Source organism: Lactuca virosa, chromosome 2 (assembly GCF_052849685.1).
Source record: "Lactuca virosa cultivar CGN04683 chromosome 2, Lactuca_virosa_CGN04683_v6, whole genome shotgun sequence".
Classification (NCBI taxonomy): Eukaryota; Viridiplantae; Streptophyta; class Magnoliopsida; order Asterales; family Asteraceae; genus Lactuca; species Lactuca virosa.
The window spans coordinates 65,175,816-65,186,624 of record NC_136427.1 but is presented as its reverse complement, the minus strand read 5'-3'; the positions used below and the strand labels follow the sequence as shown (position 1 = coordinate 65,186,624).

Below are 10,809 nucleotides of genomic sequence, written 5' to 3'. Positions count from 1 at the left end.
CAGATAATCAACAGAAGTTTGCCCAAAATGGCATTTTTTTTATTGACCACAAATTGGTGTTGTAATAGAATGCTCAAAACAGAAGACAAATCGCGCAAGTGATCATTCCAGGTAGCACTATAAACAAGAATGTCATCAAAGAAAATTACCACTTTGCGGCGTAACAGAGGACGAAAAACCTCATTCATCACCGCTTGAAAAGTTGAAGGGGCATTCATTAAACCGAACGGCATGACAAGATACTCATAATGTCCCTCATGAGTCCGAAAAGCGGTTTTGTCTATACTATCAGGATGCATCCGAATCTGATTGTATCCAGACTTCAAATCCAATTTAGAGAAGAAAGCGGCACCATGCAACTCGTCAAGGAGTTCTTCAACAACCGAAATCGAAAACTTGTCGGGAATGGTGGCTTTGTTAAGTGCTCGATAATCCACACACATACGCCAGGAGTCATCCTTTTTACGCACGAGAATGACAGGGCTTGAATACGCACTTCTACTAGGACGGATCATCCCTAAAGATAACAATTCAGCAACTTGTTTTTCAATTTCTGCCTTCTGCATATGTGGATACCTGTAGGGTCGAACGCAAATCGGATTGTGAGGATGCATCAGATTAATGCAATGGTCGTGTGGGCGTGATGGGGGAAGACCCGTAGGGCTTTGAAAAACCATGGTGAATTGTTCCAATATCTGTTGAAGTTCCTCCTGTTGTCCCACCTCCAACAGGGCAGAAAAATGGTCAGAACGGAGATCAAGTTGTTCATGAGAAGGATGGTTTTGCGAATCCAACCATTTGTGTAAGGAGGTTTGAGATCGTTGACATACATCACAAGCAAGTACAAATTCCTTCACACGCCGAATCATTCCTGGCCAATATAAGTTGCTGGCAAGGCGACGATAAGTACGGTAGTATCCGGACTGACCTCCTGAAACCGATGTGTGGAACTCGTGTAATAAGTCGGGAATGAATTTGGAATTGCGAGCTATAACCAAACGGTCCTTATAGAAAAGAATTCCTTGTTTAGCTGTGAAACCTGGGTGTCGGGAGGGGTTTTCACCACATGAACGAATGAGATTTTGGATCTCCATATCCGCCTGTGCCTCGGCGACTAATTGAGCGCCTTGAGTCCATACGGGTGCAGAAACCATTTGAGACTGATCACCATCGTCGTCCCGTCGAGATAGGGCATCCGCCGCCCTATTCTTACGTCCCGGTTTGTATTGGATTTCAAAATTGAATCCAAGTAGTTTTGCAACCCAATTCTGTTGGTCCGGAGTTGTAATTCGTTGTTGAAGTAAGAACTTAAGACTCTTCTGATCAGTATACACCACAAAAGTTGTGCCCAATAAGTTGGCCCGCCAATGTTGAACCGCCAAAACTAAAGCCATAATTTCTCTTTCATAAGTTGACTTTGCGAGATTTCTGTCACTTAAAGCTTTACTGAAGTAAGCAAGGGGACGATTGTTTTGCATGAGCACTGCCCCAATTCCTCGACCAGAAGCGTCACATTCGACCACAAACAGAGAATTGAAATCCGGAAGAGCCAGTAGAGGAGCAGTCACCAGGGCGTGTTTGAGTTGTTCAAAAGCAATTTGAGCTTCATCATGCCAAAGGAAAGCATCCTTCTTTGTTAAGTTGGTTAGAGGTCTCGCAATGCTTCCATAATTCTTAACAAATTTCCGGTAATAACCCGTAAGCCCAAGAAAACCACGTAAACCCTTAATATTCTTTGGAACAGGCCAGTCCACGACAGCTGCAATTTTGCTAGGGTCCATGGTAACACCTTTCCCATCAATAATATGGCCCAGATAATCAACAGAAGTTTGCCCAAAATGGCATTTTTTTATTGACCACAAATTGGTGTTGTAATAGAATGCTCAAAACAGAAGACAAATCGCGCAAGTGATCATTCCAGGTAGCACTATAAACAAGAATGTCATCAAAGAAAATTACCACTTTGCGGCGTAACAGAGGACGAAAAACCTCATTCATCACCGCTTGAAAAGTTGAAGGGGCATTCATTAAACCGAACGGCATGACAAGATACTCATAATGTCCCTCATGAGTCCGAAAAGCGGTTTAGTCTATACTATCAGGATGCATCCGAATCTGATTGTATCCAGACTTCAAATCCAATTTAGAGAAGAAAGCGGCACCATGCAACTCGTCAAGGAGTTCTTCAACAACCGGAATCGAAAACTTGTCGGGAATGGTGGCTTTGTTAAGTGCTCGATAATCCACACACATACGCCAGGAGTCATCCTTTTTACGCACGAGAATGACAGGGCTTGAATACGCACTTCTACTAGGACGGATCATCCCTAAAGATAACAATTCAGCAACTTGTTTTTCAATTTCTGCCTTCTGCATATGTGGATACCTGTAGGGTCGAACGCAAATCGGATTGTGAGGATGCATCAGATTAATGCAATGGTCGTGTGGGCGTGATGGGGGAAGACCCGTAGGGCTTTGAAAAACCATGGTGAATTGTTCCAATATCTGTTGAAGTTCCTCCTGTTGTCCCACCTCCAACAGGGCAGAAAAATGGTCAGAACGGAGATCAAGTTGTTCATGAGAAGGATGGTTTTGCGAATCCAACCATTTGTGTAAGGAGGTTTGAGATCGTTGACATACATCACAAGCAAGTACAAATTCCTTCACACGCCGAATCATTCCTGGCCAATATAAGTTGCTGGCAAGGCGACGATAAGTACGGTAGTATCCGGAGTGACCTCCTGAAACCGATGTGTGGAACTCGTGTAATAAGTCGGGAATGAATTTGGAATTGCGAGCTATAACCAAACGGTCCTTATAGAAAAGAATTCCTTGTTTAGCTGTGAAACCTGGGTGTCGGGAGGGGTTTTCACCACATGAACGAATGAGATTTTGGATCTCCATATCCGCCTGTGCCTCGGCGACTAATTGAGCGCCTTGAGTCCATACGGGTGCAGAAACCATTTGAGACTGATCACCATCGTCGTCCCGTCGAGATAGGGCATCCGCCGCCCTATTCTTACGTCCCGGTTTGTATTGGATTTCAAAATTGAATCCAAGTAGTTTTGCAACCCAATTCTGTTGGTCCGGAGTTGTAATTCGTTGTTGAAGTAAGAACTTAAGACTCTTCTGATCAGTATACACCACAAAAGTTGTGCCCAATAAGTTGGCCCGCCAATGTTGAACCGCCAAAACTAAAGCCATAATTTCTCTTTCATAAGTTGACTTTGCGAGATTTCTGTCACTTAAAGCTTTACTGAAGTAAGCAAGGGGACCGTTGTTTTGCATGAGCACTGCCCCAATTCCTCGACCAGAAGCGTCACATTCGACCACAAACAGAGAATTGAAATCCGGAAGAGCCAGTAGAGGAGCAGTCACCAGGGCGTGTTTGAGTTGTTCAAAAGCAATTTGAGCTTCATCATGCCAAAGGAAAGCATCCTTCTTTGTTAAGTTGGTTAGAGGTCTCGCAATGCTTCCATAATTCTTAACAAATTTCCGGTAATAACCCGTAAGCCCAAGAAAACCACGTAAACCCTTAATATTCTTTGGAACAGGCCAGTCCACGACAGCTGCAATTTTGCTAGGGTCCATGGTAACACCTTTCCCATCAATAATATGGCCCAGATAATCAACAGAAGTTTGCCCAAAATGGCATTTTTTTTATTGACCACAAATTGGTGTTGTAATAGAATGCTCAAAACAGAAGACAAATCGCGCAAGTGATCATTCCAGGTAGCACTATAAACAAGAATGTCATCAAAGAAAATTACCACTTTGCGGCGTAACAGAGGACGAAAAACCTCATTCATCACCGCTTGAAAAGTTGAAGGGGCATTCATTAAACCGAACGGCATGACAAGATACTCATAATGTCCCTCATGAGTCCGAAAAGCGGTTTTGTCTATACTATCAGGATGCATCCGAATCTGATTGTATCCAGACTTCAAATCCAATTTAGAGAAGAAAGCGGCACCATGCAACTCGTCAAGGAGTTCTTCAACAACCGGAATCGAAAACTTGTCGGGAATGGTGGCTTTGTTAAGTGCTCGATAATCCACACACATACGCCAGGAGTCATCCTTTTTACGCACGAGAATGACAGGGCTTGAATACGCACTTCTACTAGGACGGATCATCCCTAAAGATAACAATTCAGCAACTTGTTTTTCAATTTCTGCCTTCTGCATATGTGGATACCTGTAGGGTCGAACGCAAATCGGATTGTGAGGATGCATCAGATTAATGCAATGGTCATGTGGGCGTGATGGGGGAAGACCCGTAGGGCTTTGAAAAACCATGGTGAATTGTTCCAATATCTGTTGAAGTTCCTCCTGTTGTCCCACCTCCAACAGGGCAGAAAAATGGTCAGAACGGAGATCAAGTTGTTCATGAGAAGGATGGTTTTGCGAATCCAACCATTTGTGTAAGGAGGTTTGAGATCGTTGACATACATCACAAGCAAGTACAAATTCCTTCACACGCCGAATCATTCCTGGCCAATATAAGTTGCTGGCAAGGCGACGATAAGTACGGTAGTATCCGGAGTGACCTCCTGAAACCGATGTGTGGAACTCGTGTAATAAGTCGGGAATGAATTTGGAATTGCGAGCTATAACCAAACGGTCCTTATAGAAAAGAATTCCTTGTTTAGCTGTGAAACCTGGGTGTCGGGAGGGGTTTTCACCACATGAACGAATGAGATTTTGGATCTCCATATCCGCCTGTGCCTCGGCGACTAATTGAGCGCCTTGAGTCCATACGGGTGCAGAAACCATTTGAGACTGATCACCATCGTCGTCCCGTCGAGATAGGGCATCCGCCGCCCTATTCTTACGTCCCGGTTTGTATTGGATTTCAAAATTGAATCCAAGTAGTTTTGCAACCCAATTTTGTTGGTCCGGAGTTGTAATTCGTTGTTGAAGTAAGAACTTAAGACTCTTCTGATCAGTATACACCACAAAAGTTGTGCCCAATAAGTTGGCCCGCCAATGTTGAACCGCCAAAACTAAAGCCATAATTTCTCTTTCATAAGTTGACTTTGCGAGATTTCTGTCACTTAAAGCTTTACTGAAGTAAGCAAGGGGACGGTTGTTTTGCATGAGCACTGCCCCAATTCCTCGACCAGAAGCGTCACATTCGACCACAAACAGAGAATTGAAATCCGGAAGAGCCAGTAGAGGAGCAGTCACCAGGGCGTGTTTGAGTTGTTCAAAAGCAATTTGAGCTTCATCATGCCAAAGGAAAGCATCCTTCTTTGTTAAGTTGGTTAGAGGTCTCGCAATGCTTCCATAATTCTTAACAAATTTCCGGTAATAACCCGTAAGCCCAAGAAAACCACGTAAACCCTTAATATTCTTTGGAACAGGCCAGTCCACGACAGCTGCAATTTTGCTAGGGTCCATGGTAACACCTTTCCCATCAATAATATGGCCCAGATAATCAACAGAAGTTTGCCCAAAATGGCATTTTTTTTATTGAGCACAAATTGGTGTTGTAATAGAATGCTCAAAACAGAAGACAAATCGCGCAAGTGATCATTCCAGGTAGCACTATAAACAAGAATGTCATCAAAGAAAATTACCACTTTGCGGCGTAACAGAGGACGAAAAACCTCATTCATCACCGCTTGAAAAGTTGAAGGGGCATTCATTAAACCGAACGGCATGACAAGATACTCATAATGTCCCTCATGAGTCCGAAAAGCGGTTTTGTCTATACTATCAGGATGCATCCGAATCTGATTGTATCCAGACTTCAAATCCAATTTAGAGAAGAAAGCGGCACCATGCAACTCGTCAAGGAGTTCTTCAACAACCGGAATCGAAAACTTGTCGGGAATGGTGGCTTTGTTAAGTGCTCGATAATCCACACACATACGCCAGGAGTCATCCTTTTTACGCACGAGAATGACAGGGCTTGAATACGCACTTCTACTAGGACGGATCATCCCTAAAGATAACAATTCAGCAACTTGTTTTTCAATTTCTGCCTTCTGCATATGTGGATACCTGTAGGGTCGAACGCAAATCGGATTGTGAGGATGCATCAGATTAATGCAATGGTCGTGTGGGCGTGATGGGGGAAGACCCGTAGGGATTTGAAAAACCGTGGTGAATTGTTCCAATATCTGTTGAAGTTCCTCTTGTTGTCCCACCTCCAACAGGGCAGAAAAATGGTCAGAACGGAGATCAAGTTGTTCATGAGAAGGATGGTTTTGCGAATCCAACCATTTGTGTAAGGAGGTTTGAGATCGTTGACCTGTAGGTAGTCCTTGAAGGACAATTTCTCGGCCCTCCCATACAAACTTCATCCAAGCCTCCGTCCAATTGTGAATGACTTCACCCAAAGAATTCAGCCACGGCATGCCTAATATCAAATCAGAATTTCCTGTATCAAACAAAAGGGCGTTGAACACAAAAACACACGGTCCAATCTGAATTTGCAATCCCAGACACCTCTCTGTAACGTGAACAACAAACCCATCACCCAATTTGATTCTGATGCCCGAAAAACCCACCGAAGCGAGACTGAGAGCCACCACCAATTGTCGAGAGATGAAATTGTGGGTTGCACCACTATCCACCAAAATGATTGTCGGAATACCCCCAATTGCACCGTCAAACTTGAGGGTGTTACCCCCTATGGTATCGTTTGAGATTCCAGAAAATTCCAAGGCGGAACACACACCTTCAGCTGGTATTTCAATCTCCAGATTGTCGGAGAAACAATTCCCCATAACTCTTTCAATCTCCGGATTGTCGGAGAAACAATTCCCCATAACTCGTAGTTGGTCCTCTGTGTCGTCGTTGTCTTCATCATCGCCTAACAGTAAGATTTGCAACTTCCCCTAAGCGCACTTATGAGTCGGCCCATATTGTAAGCCACAACGAAAACATAGCCCTTTCTTCCGACGTTCTTCCCATTCAGTACGCGTCAAAGAACGAACACCATGGTCACGATTTTGCCCTATAGCCGGGGAAGGAAAGGATGACGACTTAGGGAAAAGAGGCCGACTGGAATCCTTACGTCCCACAAACGTTTTGTCATTCATTTGAGAAGTAATGGGCCTTGTAATTTCAGAACGACCCAAAACTGTATTGGGTTCCGGAAAAAATCCATTGGATACCCCAAAACGGTTCAAATAGCCAAAACGGTTCAAATAGCGAAATCGGGTCTGAGAAACATTACCGGACGTTGGACGGAAAAGATCGTCCACATCCTTGGCGGCATACAGGACCTCCATAGTCGATCGAGGACGTTGCAAACGAACCCAACGGCGAACTTCATCTTGTAATCCAACCATAAAATACCCATTAGATTGGGGCTCGGGTAGTTTGGGAACAAGCGACAGTAGATATTCGAAATCGTCAATGTAGTCCAAAATGGAGTCAGACTGCTGGATGGATGCAAGTTGTTCATAGGGATTTTGTAGCTCCAAACCACTAAATCGTTGGAGAAGCTCCGTCTGAAATTGCTCCCATGTTAGATCTTGGTGAAGTTGTCGCACAATTGTGAACCAGTGTTGCGCAACACCAACCATACTCAACTGTGCCAATCGTAAACGAAAATGGGAAGGGGTACCATTGATTTCAAAGAAGAGCGTCGCCTTCTGAATCCACCCTTGAGGATCGAAACTATTAAACTCAGGCAATTTGATTTTCTTCACCGTCCATGGAAGACCGGAAGGTGGTGGCGTGATAAAATCGGGTGGCATGGGCCGATCTTCCCCCGGGGTAAGAGTAGATCCGGACGGTAATGGAGGAGTTTGTGGAAAAAGGATATCAGATCCGGACGCACCAGATCCTGCGGCAAAGGATTGTTTCTCCTGATTCTTCATCCAGGTTAATACCGCTTTTTTGAAAAGTGGCATTCTCCTATTGCACTTTGGCATTCTCCTGTTGCGCTTTCTGCATATTGTTGTGCATCGCATCCATATGCAGTTTGACTTCTGTGATGTCAGCTTGAATGTTGGAAAGCAACTCATCGTGATCATCCAAACGTTGGGTAGCAGAGCGAGTAGCCGCCATAGCCACAGTTCCAGCAGATCAGCAGCAGGTCGGACCAATGATAAGGGTGATGTTAAGCTTCGTAATGGTGAAATAAGAAAATGTAATACACAATGCAAGATGAAGGATGGAATCAAGAGGAACGAGTGTATTTGATTAATCAATCCGAAGATTTCCCAGGGAATGGTCCCTCTCTCACTGAAAACAGAATTTCAGGAGCCAATACAATTAAAGCAAAAATAACATGATGACATCCAGAAATTATTCCCCACTCTATTTATTTCTCTCTGCTGGGATAACTAACTTCTTAGCCACTTTCCTCTTTTTCCCTCCTCCCCTTTCTAGAATATACCAATAGTGGTTTTTGTGTGTCCTCTCTTGTGGTCCCCTTATACGTATTTGTATCATATACACAGGATTCATCTTCACTCCTCGAAAAGCCAAACTCTTTGACTTTCTCATCGAAACAAAGATTCCATCTGCAAGGTGCTTGTTTTAATCCATAGATGGATTTCTCAAGCTTACACACTCTATTAGGGAACTCTATACTGACAAAACCCTCTGGCTGACTCATGTAAACATCCTCAGCCAAGTTTCCATTAAGGAAAGCGGTTTTGACATCCATTTGCCATATTTCATAATCATGAAATGCAGCAATGGCTAACATAACCCTAATAGACTTAATCTTCGCTACTGGTGAAAATGTCTCATCATAATCAACTCCCGGAGTTTGAGAAAAGGCCTTTGCAACCAGTCGCGCCTTATAAGTGTGTACATTACCATCCATGTCGGTCTTCTTCTTGAAGATCCATTTGCACCCGACTGTCTTACGACCTGGTACATTGTCAACCAAGTTCCAAACTTGATTGTCATACATGGATTATATCTCGCTGCCCATAGCCTCTTTCCATTTAGCAGCCTCAGGTCCTGCCATGGCTTCCGTGTAGATGTTAGGTTCATCCAGACTTACCAGTGTGCTATCACTAATAAGTGTATCACCTTCCGCGGTAATATGGAAACCACAGTAATTCTCAGGTGCATTCCTAACTCTCGTGGAACGCCTCAGAGGTACAGACTCTTCTGTCGGATCAAAAGGAGTTTCCTCCTCAGGTTGATTGCTAGGGTTTGAGGTTCCTTCACCACTTGACTCTTGAATTTCTTCAAGGTCAATTTGACTCCCACTGTTTCCTTGGCTTATGAACTCTCTCTCGTGAAAGACTCTTCTCCTTTCTACAAAGACCACATTATCATTGGGTCTGTAGAAGAGGTAACCAAAGGATCTCTATGGGTAGCCGATGAAAATACACCTCTCACTTCGAGGTTCGAGTTTATCGTGAGTCTCACGCCTCACGAAAGCCTCGCAACCCGAAATCTTGATGTGGTCCAGATTGGGAACTTTTCCAGTCCACATCTCGTGAGGTGTTTTGGAAACCTTTTTGGTAGGGACTAGATTAAGGATATGGGCGGCAGTCTCTAAGGCATACCCCCAGAATGAGATTGTTAGCGAAGCTCGAATCATCATGGAACGAACCATATCCAACAAGGTTCGATTGCGCCTCTCAGCCACACTATTCAACTGCGGTGTCCTGTGAGGTGTCAATTGTGAGACAATCCCACATTCCTTAAGATAGTCAAGGAACTCTGTACTAAGATACTCATCACCTCGATCAGATCGAAGCATCTTAATGTTCCTGCCCAACTGATTCTCCACTTTCTGTTTGAACTCTTTGAATCTTTCAAAGGTCCCTGACTTATGCTTGATTAAGTAGACATATACATATCTAATAAAATCATCAGTAAAAGTCACATAGAAGCGGTTAGCATCTCTTGTGGCGGTTCTGAAGGGTCCACACACATCTGTGTATACAAGATCCAACAAACCTTCACCCCTAGCACAAGTACCAGTGAAGGGTGACTTTTTCATTTTCCCAAGCAAACAAGATTCACAACTATCATCTGACTTTAGGTCAAATGACTCCAAGACTCCATCCTTTTGGAGTTGGCATATGCGTTTATTGCTTACATGTCCAAGACGACAATTCCATAAAGATGCTTTATCCAAGCTAGTGGAAGAATCGATACACAATAAATTATTTCCTAGGTTATCAACAACCGACACAGTTTCATATACACCATCACAAGGTAATGCTTTAACATAAAGAACACTATTAAAGAAAGCATTAATACCACCACTTTCTTTATCAAACGAAAAGGTAAAACCTAGTTTTTACAAACCATGAAAGGAAATAATATTTCTTGCCATTTTCAGGCGAATAACAACATTTATTCAAATCTAATGTTAACCCACTACTTTGCCTTGCCCGATTGCCAAGACAGGGGCCACAGTAGGAGTAGGAGTAGTAACAACCGACTTACCTTTAAGACCACTTTTTGCGGTCTTCAAAAGTCCTTGAAGTTTGCTGAGTGTAACTTCCTCCTTGTTCATGTGATATGTCATGAGGAATTGATCATAACACGAAGGTAAAGAGTGCAAAATGATATCAATTGCCAACTCCTCATGGAAGTTCACATTTAGTTTCAGCAAACGGTCCACATACCTTTCCATTTTCTGCATGTGGCCCGTGATGGGTTCACCATCCTTCATCCTGGTTGTTATCATGGAGGAGATGATTTCATACCGCTCTTGACGAGCACTCTGATGGTAGCGGTCCATCAAGTCCTGGTGCATCTCAAAAGGGTAGAAGTCTGTAACACCCCGATTTTCAACTATCGATTAAATGACAAATAATCGTTCCAACATCTCCCATGATCAATTCTAAACTTACGTAAAGACTAAACTACA

At 43.5% G+C, this 10,809-nt stretch overlaps 1 protein-coding gene across 1 annotated transcript; it reads right to left on the bottom strand.

Moving 5' to 3' along the window:
* Nucleotides 1-3,723: 3,723 nt before the first annotated feature.
* Nucleotides 3,724-7,870, bottom strand: LOC145157466 (uncharacterized). The gene is made up of 4 exons (XM_079076501.1): nt 6,931-7,870; nt 5,455-6,822; nt 3,801-5,410; nt 3,724-3,738 (listed from the first exon to the last, which is right to left on the bottom strand). Exons 1-4 carry the CDS (start codon nt 7,868-7,870, stop codon nt 3,724-3,726), a joined length of 3,933 nt encoding a protein of 1,310 aa, XP_078932627.1.
* Between the last annotated feature and the right edge of the window lie 2,939 nt (nt 7,871-10,809).